This window comes from Rhipicephalus microplus, chromosome 9 (assembly GCF_043290135.1).
Source record: "Rhipicephalus microplus isolate Deutch F79 chromosome 9, USDA_Rmic, whole genome shotgun sequence".
Classification (NCBI taxonomy): domain Eukaryota; kingdom Metazoa; phylum Arthropoda; class Arachnida; order Ixodida; family Ixodidae; genus Rhipicephalus; species Rhipicephalus microplus.
Window position 1 is genome coordinate 46148871 of NC_134708.1, and position 19219 is coordinate 46168089.

At 41.7% G+C, this 19219-nt stretch overlaps 1 protein-coding gene, 1 long non-coding RNA gene and 3 other non-coding genes across 5 annotated transcripts in view; all 5 read left to right on the top strand.

Moving 5' to 3' along the window:
- The first annotated feature begins 284 nt into the window (after positions 1-284).
- LOC142772252 (uncharacterized) overlaps positions 285-19219 on the top strand; it is a 74109-nt gene continuing 55174 nt past the window's right edge. Inside the window, exons 1-4 of the mRNA XM_075874446.1 lie at positions 285-409; positions 4704-4957; positions 5039-5151; positions 7761-8480. Of these exons, the coding sequence (XP_075730561.1) occupies positions 285-409; positions 4704-4957; positions 5039-5151; positions 7761-8480 (1212 nt within the window). The remainder of the gene's footprint in view (positions 410-4703; positions 4958-5038; positions 5152-7760; positions 8481-19219) is intronic.
- Positions 9451-9552, top strand: LOC142772367 (U6 spliceosomal RNA). The gene has a single exon (XR_012886339.1). It is a non-coding gene; the product is annotated as a U6 spliceosomal RNA (small nuclear RNA).
- Positions 10269-10371, top strand: LOC142772362 (U6 spliceosomal RNA). The gene has a single exon (XR_012886335.1). It is a non-coding gene; the product is annotated as a U6 spliceosomal RNA (small nuclear RNA).
- LOC142772363 (U6 spliceosomal RNA) lies at positions 10418-10520 on the top strand. The gene has a single exon (XR_012886336.1). It is a non-coding gene; the product is annotated as a U6 spliceosomal RNA (small nuclear RNA).
- On the top strand, positions 11640-18600 carry LOC142771721 (uncharacterized). Its single transcript, XR_012886100.1, has 3 exons — positions 11640-11884; positions 16056-16258; positions 18448-18600. It is a non-coding gene; the product is annotated as an uncharacterized LOC142771721 (long non-coding RNA).

Below are 19219 nucleotides of genomic sequence, written 5' to 3' on the forward strand. Positions count from 1 at the left end.
TTGTACGTGTTCATCATCATGAGTGTTCGCCATCTTCATCGGTTGTGGGAACTCGGCTTGCTTGTGATCTGTGCATGCCTTGAGTTTGGTCCCTTTATCATGCCTTCGGAGCCTAATAAAGATCACATTAGCCGTGATATTACAAGTTGTGGAGGCTGCTCATCGATCTTCCGTCCTCTCGCCACCAGCTTTACCTCCCGGAACTCTGCTCAGGTCGCCGATTGCACTAGGTGTCCTGTAACATCTCCCAAGACAAGCCAACCGGTGCTCCTGCATATACTTCCATGGCCCCAACAACTGCGGCCTATCCACCGGGAATTAACACTGGGCACCAGCATGATCCGCCCACATTCGTCAGCCTTGGAGGTGAAGATGTGGAGAAAAGGTTCTTAGGTGCACTCACAACCGAGTGAGTGCAACGAATAACGGGGATGATACAGCTAAACTTCGCCGTGTTTATTTTTATCGGAGAGGCGTCATTGAAACGTTTTTCAACCATGAGCCTGATACCACAAATCGAACACAATTCAAGCAGCAGCTTTGTCAAATTTTCAGCATTCCAAAAGAGCTTTCAGCCCTCGCAAAGACCCCGGATGCCGGAAAGCAATAATGCGGTGAATCTGACACCGCATCGGATGTAGCTAGTACTGGCCGTGTTTGTCCGCCAGTGTAGCGAAGTACGTTGCCTCTTGCGTCCTTTGTCAGTGTCGCAAGCTCCCTACATGGGCTCAAAGCGGACAATCACAACCACTAGAACCATTTGACCGCTAGAACCATTTGAGGTAGTCGGCGTTGACCTGTACGGCTTGCTTCCTGTGACTGTCATGGTCAATCGATGGATAGTTACAGCTGTTGACCATTTGACACGCTGCTCCGAAACAGCTTTCGTGCCTTGTGCATCAGCATCGGAATTTACTGACTTCATTGTCTGAGCACGAACTCTTCCACATAATTCTCCTTGTGTCACCCTGAGCAACCATGGAAAAGTACAAATGCAAAGCATTTATTAGTGAGCTTCAGCAACTGGTCGTATCTATCTGTCATCTATCTATCTATCTAGCCCTTATGACTTTTAGCTCTCCTGGCCGTTTCGATAATGGAATCTACACCAAAATTTGTATAACATAACATGACTGTATTGCGAGCATAAATTACTAGTCATAACATGAAACTCATGAGATGTACATCTTCAATGTCATGGTTTACAAGTCATGGTCTTGTCACTCTTGTAGTGGTTTTGTTCACGTGATATTGCAAAACTGGTATGGTATGACATGACTGCATCACAAACCTAAGTGATAGGCCCTAACCAGGAAATCGTGACATGCATGCTATGGGAGTCAAGGCTATACGCCACGCTCAGGGTATGCTAGTAGTCGTTTCGCTAGCTTCACGTATACCAAATTTTATATTACGTGACATGAATAGACGAAAGTAAATGACACGTTCAAACATGATCAATATGATATGCGTGTCAGGTGAAACATTACTACATGCTACGCTCATAGTTTGCCCCCGTCCTTTTCGCTAGTTTCACATGTACCAAATTTTGTATTGTGTATACCCTTTTTCGGCACTTCAGCTTCTAGCTCTAATTAGGGATTAGGATTCTTTATGTAGCTGGGAGATCTAGCCTCGCGAATTTGCCGGCGATTGCCCCGCCCGGTTTCCTCTTTGCCGATGGGATCTATAATGTCCTTTTGTTTGTTTGTTTTTTCAACTAAGCACGAGTACGCTCTTAAAAAGTTGCGCTTAGCGCGACGTAAGCCTGCATAAGTCGGCGGCCTCTGTGCTATTCCTACTTGCTTGCTTCATAGCATCCGACGGGATCGGCGCGTACACGAGCATAACTCCACAAGGTCAGACTCTGCGACGTCATTGAGCTCGAATTGCAAGGAAAGTGGGAATTGCAAGGAAAGACCACTATTTGCTCGAGTGTCGTGAGCTTGGGAAGGAATGGCAAGGTTTATTTGAACTGCAACATTCAGGCCCGCCATGCGACAGCGTGACTAATATTGTGTTTCCGCGTGGTCACTGAATCTTCAGGAATTAAGCAGGTGTCGTGACTGCTTTTGATATTTTTGAATGCTACGGGCCTCGCATGTGACCGGCGATGAATGACAATTACGATTGGAGTATGGTGCAGTGAGATTAGAATACCGGAACAATACTGAATGTGGAATAGCTTCTGGCTCTGTTGTTGGTGTCCCAGAGCATTCCTTTGATTGAGGCACCGCGCTAATCGTGCTGAGGTGTTCGACAGGTGGCTACAGAACTGTAGCGCGAATTGGTACTGTGAACTAGTGAACTAATTGAAACTTTTCTGTGACTAATATTCAGAAGTCTACGCAGACCTAATTCAAGTAATAAGAAAATGGCAGGTGTTTTGCCTCATATGCAGGTGACATTCTCAGCATACTCTGGCAATAATAATAATAAAAAAAGAGGATGTCAATCAGTTCATTAGTTCCACATGTCCTCACAAGCGTTTTTTGGTAGGTAAAACTTGTAGCTGGGCGAGTTTGTTCATAATTATGGGTAAATTGGTGTGCCCAAATACAGACGACACAGAGAACTAGAAGCAGGTTCAAGCGCAATCTCTGTCTCTTGTTTTCTGTGTCTGTATTTGCGCACACCAGTTTACCCATAGTTTTATGGTAGGCAGTTGCTAAAATGGTTGATTGGGCGAGTTGGTGATACATGACTAATTATGAAATGGAAGCGCACAACGTAGAAGCAGACGGAAAGACAGGGACAAGCGCTAACTACCAACTGAAAGTTTATTCGGAAAAAATATGAAATATATACTAAAAGATGATACAGTGTCAAGGCACATACGATAACACCAAAGCATAGACCAAAAATGGCAACACCGATAGAATATCTTAGTGCGTCAGCCCTACCTTACCATCGCTTACTGTGCTTTACATTGATTAGTTAACTTCTACGGTATCTGCTAATGTTTAAAAACGCTAGCTCCTTATCGGACAAAGCGATTGATGGTTTGCTGACGCAAGCCCCGTGCTCCGCTATGTGTGCTGCTTCAATTATAAGCCTTGTGCGCTCATCTTTGTGCTTTTGGAGAACTACTGTCTTATCAAATTGTACTTCACAGCCACATCTAGTGACATGCTGGGCAAGATAACCATCATTGCCGCTACGAACATTGCACGCATGCTCACGCAACCTGTCGTTGAGGCATCTTCCAGTTTGCCCAATATAACAGGCACCGCACGAAAGTATGATCATGTAAACTACGTCACTAATGCAGTTGACAAAACGGTTCCTGTGCTTTGTTTTACACCGCTGTTCCCTGTGTCTAGCGCCACATGTCAGTCTAGCCAGCTGAGAAAGCTTGTGTGGTGCAGAGGAAACTACACGCACTCCCATGCGCTGCCCCACCTTTTTCAGGCGGTGGGTAACCTGATGCATGTAAGGGACAACAGCTACTCTTTCTCTTTCTTTTTCGTGGGTCCTGTTGTCACGTCCTACTGCACCATGTCCCTGGCCATCTTTAGCTCTCCGTTTTCTACGGATACTTTCGGCCACGGACACCAAGACCGCCTCAGGATACCCTGCTGACTTAAGCCTAGCCACCTGATTGTGGAAGCTGGCCTCCATTGAATGCATACAGGACCGGTCAAGTGCATTAGTGAAACACGTACTCACTATGCCTCTTTTTACAAGTTTGCTATGAGCCGACGTGTACGGCAGAAGCGGTTTCCCCGCGCGTGGCTGGAATTCCCAGCAGGTATGTTCAGCCCTAAACGTAAGCCTGAGATCCAAAAACCTGATTGACGAGTTTTCCGGCATTTCATGGGTCAATACAAGTGGACCAAGGTATTTCTTAAAGAGAGACAACACATTATTGGCATGAGACACAAAACCTCGAGGATCACACTTCATTATGACTAAAAAATCATCAACAAATCGAAACACTTTCTTCGCTGCAGTGCTCACTAATTCTTGATTAACGGCCCTGTCCATTTTCGCCAACAACAAATCACTCAATATTGGGGCCAGACACGACCCAATCGACACGCCCTGTTTCTGAAGATACACGTTGTCATTCCACTCTACATATGTGGAGTTGAGATACATGCCCAATAAGTCTAAAAAACCACGCGCACTCATTCCTGTGCTGTTCTGAAATGACACTCCACCGAATTGGTCAATGCATTCTTCAATACAAGTGAGCAACGCATCATGAGGTAAAGAATAGTAAAGATCTTTAACATCTATTGAGAATGCCATGAGACCTGTGTTAAACTCTTGTCGGAAAAATTCGATAACTTCATCCGACTTCTTAATTAAAAATGGGTCATTAATGGTGAAAAGCTTCATCTTATCTTGCAAAAACACGCCTACATTCTTTTGCCAGGAACCACACTCAGATACTATAACTCTAAAAGGTACATCAGGCTTATGTGTCTTAGCTGAAAAGAATAAGTTCAACGAAAGTTTATCGCACCTATCGAACTTTTTCACTAAGCCTTCTAAATTGAGTTCTCGGCACAGGTCCTTTGCTCTTGCCTTCACTTTTCGCAAATCGATGCCGGTGAACGTATCGAACACGGTACTAATGGCGGACTGCGCTTTTTCAAAATACTGCCTTTTTGTAAGCACTGCGAAACCTCCCTCCTTGTCTGAAGGCACCGCACAAAGTTCATTGTCAATTAGAAAGTTGATTGTCCGGCTTAAAGGCAGGTGACTGCTGACGGGCTTACCGCGTTGAAGTATGTCCAGTCCTTCCAGAGTGAAAGAACAGTGCATTTGGTTGGTAAAGTGGTGCTTCCCGACTTTGTGCAGAGGACGTTAGGCCTAGGCCCAAAATTCGCCTTTGTGAAGAAGCGAGACCCCCCGGACCTGTTAGCCATTGTTAGAAGTGTATCTAGTCAGGTTCCTCAAGAAGACTCTAGCCGGTGCATCTCGGAAGGACTGGACATACTTCAACGCGGTAAGCCCGTCAGCAGTCACCTGCCTTTAAGCCGGACAATCAACTTTCTAATTGACAATGAACTTTGTGCGGTGCCTTCAGACAAGGAGGGAGGTTTCGCAGTGCTTACAAAAAGGCAGTATTTTGAAAAAGCGCAGTCCGCCATTAGTACCGTGTTCGATACGTTCACCGGCATCGATTTGCGAAAAGTGAAGGCAAGAGCAAAGGACCTGTGCCGAGAACTCAATTTAGAAGGCTTAGTGAAAAAGTTCGATAGGTGCGATAAACTTTCGTTGAACTTATTCTTTTCAGCTAAGACACATAAGCCTGATGTACCTTTTAGAGTTATAGTATCTGAGTGTGGTTCCTGGCAAAAGAATGTAGGCGTGTTTTTGCAAGATAAGATGAAGCTTTTCACCATTAATGACCCATTTTTAATTAAGAAGTCGGATGAGGTTATCGAATTTTTCCGACAAGAGTTTAACACAGGTCTCATGGCATTCTCAATAGATGTTAAAGATCTTTACTATTCTTTACCTCATGATGCGTTGCTCACTTGTATTGAAGAATGCATTGACCAATTCGGTGGAGTGTCATTTCAGAACAGCACAGGAATGAGTGCGCGTGGTTTTTTAGACTTATTGGGCATGTATCTCAACTCCACATATGTAGAGTGGAATGACAACGTGTATCTTCAGAAACAGGGCGTGTCGATTGGGTCGTGTCTGGCCCCAATATTGAGTGATTTGTTGTTGGCGAAAATGGACAGGGCCGTTAATCAAGAATTAGTGAGCACTGCAGCGAAGAAAGTGTTTCGATTTGTTGATGATTTTTTAGTCATAATGAAGTGTGATCCTCGAGGTTTTGTGTCTCATGCCAATAATGTGTTGTCTCTCTTTAAGAAATACCTTGGTCCACTTGTATTGACCCATGAAATGCCGGAAAACTCGTCAATCAGGTTTTTGGATCTCAGGCTTACGTTTAGGGCTGAACATACCTGCTGGGAATTCCAGCCACGCGCGGGGAAACCGCTTCTGCCGTACACGTCGGCTCATAGCAAACTTGTAAAAAGAGGCATAGTGAGTACGTGTTTCACTAATGCACTTGACCGGTCCTGTATGCATTCAATGGAGGCCAGCTTCCACAATCAGGTGGCTAGGCTTAAGTCAGCAGGGTATCCTGAGGCGGTCTTGGTGTCCGTGGCCGAAAGTATCCGTAGAAAACGGAGAGCTAAAGATGGCCAGGGACATGGTGCAGTAGGACGTGACAACAGGACCCACGAAAAAGAAAGAGAAAGAGTAGCTGTTGTCCCTTACATGCATCAGGTTACCCACCGCCTGAAAAAGGTGGGGCAGCGCATGGGAGTGCGTGTAGTTTCCTCTGCACCACACAAGCTTTCTCAGCTGGCTAGACTGACATGTGGCGCTAGACACAGGGAACAGCGGTGTAAAACAAAGCACAGGAACCGTTTTGTCAACTGCATTAGTGACGTAGTTTACATGATCATACTTTCGTGCGGTGCCTGTTATATTGGGCAAACTGGAAGATGCCTCAACGACAGGTTGCGTGAGCATGCGTGCAATGTTCGTAGCGGCAATGATGGTTATCTTGCCCAGCATGTCACTAGATGTGGCTGTGAAGTACAATTTGATAAGACAGTAGTTCTCCAAAAGCACAAAGATGAGCGCACAAGGCTTATAATTGAAGCAGCACACATAGCGGAGCACGGGGCTTGCGTCAGCAAACCATCAATCGCTTTGTCCGATAAGGAGCTAGCGTTTTTAAACATTAGCAGATACCGTAGAAGTTAACTAATCAATGTAAAGCACAGTAAGCGATGGTAAGGTAGGGCTGACGCACTAAGATATTCTATCGGTGTTGCCATTTTTGGTCTATGCTTTGGTGTTATCGTATGTGCCTTGACACTGTATCATCTTTTAGTATATATTTCATATTTTTTCCGAATAAACTTTCAGTTGGTAGTTAGCGCTTGTCCCTGTCTTTCCGTCTGCTTCTACGTTGTGCGCTTCCATTTCATAATTAGGCAGTTGCTGTTGCGTCCTTGCTAATGAACCACGATTCTAGAAGACCCCTCCCTCTTCGTTTTGGTTTATGAGCCAACATCGTCGTATTCATCGGGCCAAAGCTATTCTCTGTTGAGCAGTGTTCAACAAGCTCAGTATAAGAATCCATTGCATGGTCTAAATCTGCAAGCCTTAGTTTGGTAGTACTCCTGCCCGTTTCACCATCGAAATTATATTGCTTCGCAATCTATGCATGGTACTTGTAAGGGATACCGCACTGATCATTCGCACGCGTGTCGTCTTCGTATTGCGGACACGTATTAGAGTGTATACAACAAATAGCACGGCTCAAAGAGGGTTTGTATGCACTGTGGACTCAAAGCTACTGCTTGAACAACATGGGGTGTAGACTCAATGGTAGGTATGTACGAATAATCAACTTTAGAACCGACTCGAATACCGATCGAATAGTGATGATACCAAACCAAATCTTACACTCAAACCTCAGTAAAACGAATAAAGATATAACGAAATATCAGTTATAGGGAAGTGAATGAAAAATAGTCTTGCAGTAAATACAGTATCAGAAGAAAATTTGCCCCGTATCTGCATGTTCGGACAAAGAAGGTGGCTTTGCTGTTTTGCCTTCCCTTTTGTTTAAGGACAAAACCACTATGGCTATAAACTCTGTTTTTAAACCCAGCCACTCTTCTATAGCAAAAGCTAAATTAAAAGCGAAAAGGCTTTGCAACTCTCTCGGCCTAGATAAAGTGTCAAAATCAGTCGACAAATCAAAGTAGCTAAGTCTTGACATCTTTTTTACTGCTAAGACGCACAAGATTGACTGCCCACTGCGGGTAATAGTTTCTGAAAATGGGACCTGGCAAAAACAGGTCGCCTTGTTTTTACAAGAACAGCTTAACCTTTTAACTATTGACGATCCTTTTCTGGTAAAAGACTCTGAGGCGGTTATTAAGTTTTTAAGGTCTAATGACAAAGGACTGAAGACTTTCTCGATAGACGTGAAAGATCTATATTATTCACTTCCACATAACGGAGTGCTCCAGTGCTTGGAAGGATGCATTTATTCGTTTGGATCGATAAACTTCCAGAATGCGTCCGGTATGCCAGTTCATGGTTTTCAGGAATTGCTTTCATTTTATTTAAAGTCAATGGTTGCGTCTTGGAATGAGCAACATTTAATTAAAAAAAGCGGCATTTGCATAGGTTCTTGTTTGGCACCAGTCCTGAGTGACATCTTTCTCGCGCATAAGGATCGCCACATTCAAAAAGATCTCGACTTGTCTCTCGTTGTGAAGGTCTGTAGGTTTGTTGATGATTTCATTGTATTTATTGATTGTTTGGATACTGTTTTTGGAGTTGTTGTCCTTAGTCTTGTAGATTTGTTTAAGAAGCACTTGTATCCTCTTGAACTTACTCATGAGTTACCGTATGGAAATTCGATTAGGTTCTTAGACCTAACACTCTGTCCTAGAAGTAATCATTTGTGCTGCTTGTATCACCGATAAGTGGTAAACCCCTTTTACCTTTCCACTCAGCTCATTCAAAATTGGTGGAAAGGGGTATCATTAAAGATTGCCTGGTAAACGCTCTCAAGAGGTCATGCCCGCACTTGATGCAATGCAGTTTCAAAGCACAGGTAGAGCGCCTTTTAAGCGCTGTTTACTCGAGCGCCCTGATTTCTGCATTTGCGGAAAAACTTTTGAAGCAAATTAAAAATGAAGGAGGGTGATCTCAGCCTCAAAGCGCGTCTGTTCCCATGAAATGTGTTGCAGTTCCTTATCTGCATAACGTGTCGCATCGGCTGAAAAAAATCGGTGAACGCGCTGGGGTCACTGTTGTTTTTTCCGCCGCAGAAAAGCTTGCAAAGCTTTGTAAGCTGGTGAATAATCCAGCTGATATCAGAGGAAGATAGAGAGAAGACTGCGGACGCCGCCGACGGCGGTGGATGGTTTGGGGTCGCTTATAAAGTGTATCCACACTTGAAACATGACGACGTAACGCGCTCATAGCGTGCTCGCGGTCGTTTCGCTAGCTCCACATATACTAAATTTCGTATCACGTGACGTGAATAGATGACGATGGTAAACGTCACATCCAAACATGATAATCATGACACGGAAGTCATGCACGGCATCAGTTATCACCACCTCGTAATATTGCGCAGATTTTAAAGTGACATATAATAAAAGTTTATCCAATCCAATCCAAAGTGACATATCAGCCTTTCCCATTCGTGCTTCGGTTATGATCGCTTGCCACTGTGGGATCTGCCATTTTTTTAAACGATGTCGTTTTTTTCAGGAATTTAGTGGTGCATATAAACAGCCATTAATGAGAAAAAACTCATCGCTGATTACTACGATACCTCTGAAGAGATTTCTAATGGTTGCAGTGCAAAAACTGCAAATAGTGAAGAGAGTTCAACACTCCTTAGCGGTGGTCAAATCCATGGTTCAACGAAAGGATGTATTTTCAAACTACATATACTAAGAAAACAATGATACAGAGTAATCAGCATGGCCCCTGAGCAAGGATTACCCGCAAAATTGTGAAACATTCCAGATTTTTTTCCTAATTAATTTCGCTCACGGTCTACATGGTTAAAGAAAACATAGACACAGTCCGGAGGACTTATGCATGAGAACCAATAACCTTTAAAAACATTTTATTCCAATCCAATCAAGGACAATGGTCCATCATTTGGTATTTCCTTCGCGTATGTGGGTATTGCACTAAAGTATTTGCTATATGTGTGAGTACATTGATAAGTTTCGTCGAAAAGACAGTGCGTGATTTGTGGGACTTTTATTATTATTATTATCATTAGTAGTAGTAGTAGTACTACTAGTAGTAGTAGCAGTAGTAGTATAGTAGTAGTAGTAGTAGTAGTAGTAGTAGTAGTAGTAGTAGTAGTAGTAGTAGTAGTAGTAGTAGTAGTAGTAGTAGTAGTAGTAGTAGTTTGACTTCAACCAAAGCTAGTCTTGTTTTGAATTACGCGCCATCTTGGGCTAACTAGCGCTTCAGCCACGAGAGGACGAGACTGAGCCAATGCCTTCGTTTTGTTCTAAAGACAAATAATTTAATCTAACAACTTCTATCTGTGGAAGTAAATAGTAGTAATATAAAAGGGACTTGCGAGGTATTGTGCTACTTGCAATAAGTTGCACCATCTACAAAATGCTGACGGTTGTAATTCAATATATGTGTGTGTAAAACAAGCCTCACGGCTTCGGAACTGCCTCCCATATCCTGGCTATATATAGTTGAGAGAAAGGTAATAGGATGTACTTCCAAAGTACATATACTAAAATTGGAACGATACAGAGAAGATTAGCATGGCCCCTGCGCAAGGATGACACGCAAAATCGTGAAGCGTTCCACATTTTTTGCACTTTCTCCCTGTTAGGGGAAGGGTATGCTAGCTTAGTAGGATGTACTTCCAAAGTACATATACTAAAATTGGAACGATACAGAGAAGATTAGCATGGCCCCTGCGCAAGGATGACGCGCAAAATTTTGAAGCGTTCCACATTTTTTTTTTTGCACTTTCTCCCTGTTAGGGGAAAGGTATGCTAGCTTGTGCTGGAGTCTTCATGTGACTCATGTTACTATGGCGTTTATTATTATTATTTTTTTCATTCCACTTGTGGCAAAGCGCTTGCAATGTTTGTACGAAAATTACACTTGTGTAATTTTGTGCCCTGCAGCAAAATTTCATTTCGAGAAATCACACCAGCAAGCTTCAGTTGAATGCAGTGCTAAAATAGCTACAGTTAAGATAGAGTACACTGTAGTTAAAAGCTTTTAAAATGATGTATATGTATTGAATTTGTCGGCTCATTTTCTTTCTGATCCGGCGCATGCGTAAAGGAACAAATAGTCTGAAATTTCTGTGGAATGTGCCCTTCATAAACAACGAACGAGTTCGCCGAAGTACAAGTGTTGCTAAATAATTCGACATGGAGATATACCTCATCTATAGGAAAAATATGTAATAATGCGAAGCAAAAGAATCCGGTCAAATACTCCCGTCGAGATGTAATTAAACGGATTCCTATATCGCGATAAAGAACTTGACGGAGAAGCAGCTCACGGGAACCGGACCGGACCTCCGTACGCTGAGTTTTTTGAAGCAAATTTATAGCCTAGAGAGACAAAGCCACCGAGCTTTAAAGTTATTGAACATACTTCAGTCAACTTCTTGAAGTAGCGTTACGCTTTAAAAACTTTTATGTTCCTTGCAATAAAATAACACAGCACATGTATCTATTTTTGCAAAAAGCTGCAATATTGCATAACTTTGTGAACACTAACGTTTTAATTATTCTCAAAGAGGTCCGCGCGCGTGAACTATGTTTAGTGAGTCAATATTCTGTTTTTCTCCCGTCTTTTTTTAGGGTAAATAACGATAATGCTTGATAATGTATTAGGCTCATGTTCCAAAATTGAAAGTAATCACGGAATTGGGATACGCTTTGGAATTTTAAAAAATGCAAAAAAATTAGGCCGCGTCTGCTGCCACCGGGCGGCACGAACCTTTTCAAGGCAAAAGCGTTCGGTTCACCCAATAGCCGCTCAAAACCGGCTTGACTTGGCTGAAAATTTATGAATAGACGGCGACAGAATCGCCGTGTTGGACAATTCTTTTGGGACGTTTAGGTGGTGGGAACGAAAGGTTTAAGGTTCCTCACTAACGTGTGAGGATCTTTACCATGCGGTGGTTATTTATCCGTGGTCTTTGCTTGGCCGGGATCCTTATGCATTCGCGAAAACCGCCTCTGCGCCTGGATACGTGGTCTCGTTCTGTAATACTGTCTATAAGCAATGTGGTAACGACTTGCCCGATCATGAACACCGTGTGTTATGCTATTTGTGGATGTATGCCGTACTAGTATGTCTGGTAAGTGTGTGTGTAGCGTAAGGATCGATGTGTCGCTTCGGTGAAGTGTATGCTTGCGCCAAAACTTTCATTGAAGCTTCTTCTTGCGTAACTGCGTGAGACAGATACGAAATGCACAAGTTGGAAGCGATGGAATATTACCAGGCGTTCGTTCACACGACGTTATTTTCCAAGTGGCTTTGTTGTCGCCGATTACGATAATCGGTTTTTTAAGCTATGCCTTTTCTTGTGGGTGTATACAAAGAAAAAAAAAGAAATAAAGTTGAAGATATGCTGGGAGCACTATAAATATTCGCTCAAAATTGTCACCTTAAGCGTCTTCTTAAAATTAAACAGTGCCGCAAGGCAGTCGTGCCTTGCGGTGAAGTGCACGCTGTGTATTGCGGTAAAACATACATATTGCGCGCGCTCGTGTTTAAATTGGAAACGTAGCACTGACATTGGGCCTCGTGTGTGCACCTAAATTGTACACGCGCTATCCTCTGCCTCATCAGTGACGATGCGGCAGTCAGTATCGTCACCATCTTCAGCTTGTGTAACAAGCACAGAACAATTTACCTAGTAAAATATATTTTGTGGCTGGCAATTCGCAAGGCATTCAGATGTTAGTTCATTGCAGGGTTAATTCAAGATTGTTAAATGGCACGTTCAAATAAACGAAACATGCATATGAGAGGCTTCAGTCGTACTTCAAAATTTGTGCCATGCCTCAAATTAAAAATGATTATAAAGGAAATATATGCTAAGGCTGGGTGTAGATTACCGTTCACAATTCAATTACCATTCATATTTTAGAAACTTAGAAAATTTGTAGCTCATGTTTTGCTATCGAGTAAGCACAAAAATAACTGTGGAAGAATGGTTTACAATTACTCACACCGTTTGCAAGAAATAGATCTTTGAAACGTATGTCGTGCCAGAACTAAGTGCAAGGTGGTTAGAGGAAACTGGTTACGACCCGACATAATAGCGCATGTTCGAACATTTTACATGGGCTGCTTGTTGGCAAAATGGCGTGAGAATTAGGTAAGTGCCTGCAGGGATCTGCACCAAGAGACGAAACCTGCTACATCTTTTTCATAAATTTCATTATTTGTGTTAAGCATGCGTGCACTCTTCGTTGTTGTGTTCTCTCAGGGAGCAAGTGTATGGCATACGCTTGAAATCCATACGTTACCCCTGCGATTTGAAGATGTGATCACAGTGGACATGAACATGCAATGTAGTTGAAAACGTTGCTGGGCACCAACTTTCTTAACAATTTGAACCCGCTTATACTACAAAAGTTACCACGTGACTTCAGCCAAATAGTTTCTAACTGTTGTAGTTACTGTCAGATAAAAGTAATAATGAGCTAGTTGTGTTTATACAACAGTCTTGCTTTACTGTAATAAGATACAGTAATTTAGTACCTGCATATAGAACTGACACTTAGTTATTTTTTTTTATTTGTGGTCCTATTTGTTACAGTTTACTTTCAAAATATTTTATACAAGGTGGTTAAGTTTCAAGTCCATACAGTGGGCAAATTTTATCAGCAGTACCGCATGCTGTACAATCACTTTTACTTCTCCTAGAAAGCATGGTGTTCCACTATTCCGGTATGTCTCGGCTGGGCTTCTCGACCTCGACGACTGTACATGTCAAACAGTTTGCCAAGTGTAACTACTTACTCCCCCATAACTATAAATTTTGTCGAGCCATAATCAATAATTGGCAGTAAGGACCAGTTACAAAACCCTTTTTTTATGAAGCGCTCATTAATCAGGGACCTAACAATTCTGTACATAAACGATGACAGCAACCACTTCTCCACAGATTGAACGATTAGGTTGTACTAATAAAAGCATTAATATAATCAGACTCTTTTTTTTTTTGGAAAGTAAACACAATGCATAAATAGTCTTACCAGTCCGTGATTCAATATTGTAGCTAAACTATCACTGAAAGCCAGAGTCATTTACAAATGCCATGTGAATTCCCAGAAAGCGCTAGGTAGCTTTATATGAATTGGGGATGTCTGCAAAAAAGCAAAAAGCCTTTGTTTATGTTGAGCAGAATTCCAAGTGAACATGCATGCATATGTTCATGAACTGGTTCCCTGTAACATGTGGTGCAACAGCTCTAGCTTAAAAGCTTCAGGCAGCTTTTATGCTGCTCCAAAAAGATTTTAGTTGCACCACAAGCTCCGGATATGCCTATCATGAGTCACGTCACTGTGCCTGTTGAGTCTTTAAAAAAACAGGTTTGAAGGGGATGCTAAAAATTTTTTTTGAAGGGGTGAGTAGCAGAGAGCATTAATTTATTAAAGTCTTCAATTTTATTATCTTAGCTCTGAGGCTTGCAGGTATGTTAAATGAGCATGGTCATATGAGTAACACCTCATAGGCCAATAATGTTTGGGTTGACAGCAAGGTATGAAGAGACAGGATTATGAAAATTGCAGAAGTAGAAGTAATGAAGTTGTGGAGAAGACTTTGTTAACAGTTTATTTACAAACTTCACGCACAATTTGCTTTCCAGCAGGGTGAATTTACTTTTGCTGATGCTTCCAATGGCATCATTGCACTTCATCAGCACTGGTTTTATGCACTGCACATGACGATCTTGTTTTTTCAAGGTTCATGTACTGATTAAAAAGTATAGGATCAAGAAACTTACATGCTGTCTTAAGGCATAATCAGGCTCACCATAGAGGTAATTGGTGACATTTTAGTGAGTTGTATGTGGGAGGTCTGTGTACATAACATCATAGTAATCTTGCAATGCTGTAGCTTTATTTGTGTAACGAGTGAAGCTTCTTTTCCTGTTAAAAATTTCTGCCAAGCAAACAAGTTCCAACAGTAGGATTTGCCCTTGGGTAAAGCAGGTGGTAAGAGTGAGCTTATTCAGAAGCCCTTCAAGAGTACCCACTGAAGGAATTAGTACCTATAGGGCAAAAATTCCAGTGCACCAAGAAGGGCAAGGGAGGACGGTGCAGGTTAACATTTCAGGGGGGCATCTTCTGGACATCATCCTTCTCTATTAACAAGCTTGTATGGCCAATGTTTAGCAGACTCCTACTAACATAAACTAGGTATAAATGTTGCTTCTCTATTGCAAGATGACACACCATATACCTTTTGAGAGTCTCCTCACCACAAGCCTTTACATTAGCCTAAAGATATTTTTTTCTACGGTGCCCTTTTTTTGTCCTAAACAGTTGTCTCAAGCAACAATATGCACATTGCGATTGTCTAGCTAGTGACCACAGAGACTGCTCCAGCCATCACGATGTATACTCCACTCAAAATGTAAGACACTGCAAAATTATAGTCTGGTGTGCGTGCATACGACCTTGAACATGCAAGCAGTGACCACTTCTCTTGTGTTCTCTGCACTGGCGCATGCTTGTTGCACACCTGTTCAAGATTGTGACAGTGAAATTAGTTCTGGCAATGCTGTCTCAGAGGTAAGACTGTGTACACCCTTAGGAACACCATGGTGGAGCGAGCAGAGATTCATATCGAATGTAGTAATAAACTGGCAACACCATGGTGCTATAAGCACACTTGCATTAATTTATTACTTTTTTATTGAGACAGACATCACACAGCTAAGCCTAGTTGTGATCTCTTTTCATTATAGTATACATAGTTTTCCCGTTGGTCACAGCACAGGAAGAAAAATTTCTCTGTGGGAGCACCATATTTTAAGCTTGCATGACTCCAATGAAGCACTGTGCGGACAGATATATTGAAAATGTTAATACTTCGGGTCCTATAAATGGTGAACTGGTTGTCACATTCAGCCGGTGATCCTGCAGGAGCTTTAGCATATACTCTAAGGTCATTTTGCATCAACAATGCCACATACAATAGTTTAACAATGGTTGTTAATGGGCAAGATGATGCATAGCTTCAGGGAGGTAATTAATCTAAGGGGGAAAATTATAGATGCCTAAGCACCACTGGAAAAATGAAAAAGCACAGAAAAAGAGCATCGGTCGCAGCTGAACTACAGAAAATATTTACACTGCACCACACATTCGCATCGTCTAGAATTTTCCCTAATAATGTTATAGCAACCTGCCTAGCAGCAAGTACTTTTAAGGTAATAAAGTGCAGAATGACACTTGCATAAGACAGAAAACAGGACGCGAGTTAACTGCCATCTATCTTTGTTTGTGCAGGGTGTCTACCAACCTGGGAAAGTCGGGGATTTGGTGCCTTGCTGGAAAACTGTAGGAACTTTGGTAAAACCTGGCTAATTCATGGAAACTGGCAGCAGTCTGTGCCACCATCACAAAAATAAGCATTACCCTTGATCAATACTCAAAAAGTCACTCCTTCGACTGCAACTACAGTGAACAGCTAGAAGAGGCCTAAAAAAAAGGCAATGCATAACTGTTTCTTCTTATTGTACAAACAAAAGGATACACCGACCAAAATAACACAAAGTTTACTGATGTTTGGGCACCTGATATTGTTCTGAATGACAGCCATAAAAAAGGTACATCATATTTAAGTATGACTAGGTGCGTGATGTAAGCACCAAAAGTAAATGGTCAGCGTTCCATAAATCTTATTGAGTATATGTGCAGCTGTGTGAATGTGCAGGGATTCCAGGTGCTGGCATGATGCAAGCTTGTTTTCTTCGACCAGAACACGGTTGCTTGACCAGTCAATTTGAAAGCCTGTATATTCCGCATGTTCAGCGAGGGCATCCAAGGCCACCCATTATTCTGACTTCATTTTGAACTGTTGTGTTGTTTAACTCTTTCATTGAAATCACAGGTCTCATAGACTGACATGTTGTCACACTCGTGGCAGATTACAGTGTAAAGAAGACTACAGAAAGTTTGCTCGGCAGCTTATTCTTCCCATTGACTAAAGCATTCCTTAGCTTCCATGTTGGTACATGCACTATTTTGATGTATGTTCCTTTGCATATCACATATCATATCTGACTTTCCAAGCACAGCATTTCTCACCAGTAAATTTGTGCATATTTGTCGTGGCCACAAATTCGGCTTGGCTTGAAGGCCCTTTAGTTTGGTGCTTATGTTAGAACTGCCATCACAGGAGGTTTACTGGGCTATGTCTGGCCTTGTATAATATTATTGCTATTATTATTATTATTGGCAATGCAGCTGCAAACGTCCTCCGCTATGCACTTATTGCAGATATTTCAACAGTAGCACACTCTCTTCTCATTTCATTTCCTTGAGATGGTGTTATTAAATCCATGAGTATTTTTTATCATTATGTTCATAGAAGAGTACGTAAATGAAGGTAGCATGAAGGTAACCAAAACACGTAAATTAGCTTCACAAAAAAAGCCTACTGGCTTTTTCAGCTTGCCTTTGTTGTACATAGCCTGGTCACTCCTCACAACGGTGTCCATGCTGTCTGAGACGCATCTGGAAGCTAAGTTTCATGTTTTGGTTGCTGACAAGGAAGGCTTCTTTTCAACTCTAGATGCCTTTATGCATAATGATAAGGTAGCCACTGGTTTGGAAAAAAGCTGAATAAATCATTTTCTGAGCAACTGCAGCCAATCAATTTATGTGGATGGACATGCATCTTCACTTTCACATGCAAAGTCTGGTGTTCCCCAGGGATCAATCATGGGACCAGTTTTGTTTCTCATTTACATCAACGGCATTGGACATAGTTTGTCATCTACTATCAAATTATTTACATACAACTACATCATTTATAGAAAAATTGACAGCACCCAAGCTAACGAGTCATTATAGTTTGACCCTAATAAACTCGCATTTTGGTGTCACCATGGCAAATTAACACTTCCAAAACGAAGGCCATGACGTTTACAAGAGCACATAAAACAGAAATGAGTCAATATGAAATTCAAGCTCTCCCCATTGAAAAAGTATCCCTATTTAAGTATCTTGGAATTCATTTATCTTCTAACCTGCCTTAGAATAAGCGCATCAATATCATAACTAGTGAGGTGTCAAAAGCACTTGGATTTATTAAAAGAAACCTTTACTTGGTGAACTATACCTCTAAAATGCTAGCATACACTACACTTGTCCGTTCAAAGATAGAATATGCATCCATCATCTAGAACCCACATCAATCATATCTCATGGATTAACTAGAATTAAAATAAAATGAAGCAGCAGGATTTATCACCAAGTGGTATTCTCGGAACTGCAGCACTACAGATATTACACACTCACTTTCATTACCCCTTCTTGAAAAACGCAGACTGTCGTCACTGTTGTTGCATTTTCGTACATTTTATCATAGTAAATGTGCCTTCATGAAGCTTGTACAAACACACCTCATAATATTTTGAAACATATTGATCACCAATTCAAAATACACCCTTTTTTGGCACGCACAATTATGTATCAACACTCACCATTACTTCGAAGCACACATCACTGGAACACACTGCCGGGCGACATCGCTTGATTCATTGATCGTGCCACCTTTGTAAACCAATTCGATATTTTCTTGGACATATGACTTACCTATCTGTGTGAGTTTGTAAGTGCATGTATGTGCTTATTTTTGCTCTTCTTTCATTGTAAATATATTTTCTCCTTAAAGATGAAAGTCTTGCTTGGGATACTCCAATGCAAAAATTTCGGTCTGTCAGCAAAAAGGCTCAAGTACGACCACATCCACAGCATCCACCAGTATTGCTCAAGTTTCTGCGTTCATACTTGTACGATTGTCAATAAAGAGCAAATATTGAGCATATTTGAGGCATAATATCAACACGTCGATATTGTGCACTGTGTTTATTTATACTAGAAAAGGTATAAATAAGTAATTCTAAGCACTGCAGCTGACAATGCGACGCTTCGCATGGAAAGGCGAGTCTCCTACGCTTTGCTAAGACGATACTGTGCTTCTACCTGTCTTGAAATCTACAAAATATGGCCTCCAAGATTGCACGCATGCTGCGTGCTGCGTGCTCACAATAACAAAGGCCATCCTTTCATTTTCTGAAATTACCGCCAGATGGCACTCATGTCTCACGCAACACCTCCAGGATCCCAATCACCAGTTTTCTCGTGCAAAACATCAAATAAATATTTCTGTCTATTCACTCTTTTCAGGCGAAATACAATAGTCTTTCGACGACATTTTTGGTCAATATGCAGATAGGGGCAATTTTTTTCACGGCAATTTTCTGTATATATATTTTTTTGCACTATAGCTGTGTCTATCTTATTGAGTTTTCATTCCTGCCACAATTTTTTTTTTCCTTTTTCATCTTTGTCTATGGAACTGTATTTTACATTGTTTACCACTTTAATTTTATAATGGCAATGTTCTGATTTGCAAATTTATTGTATAACTAAAACCCCCTGCG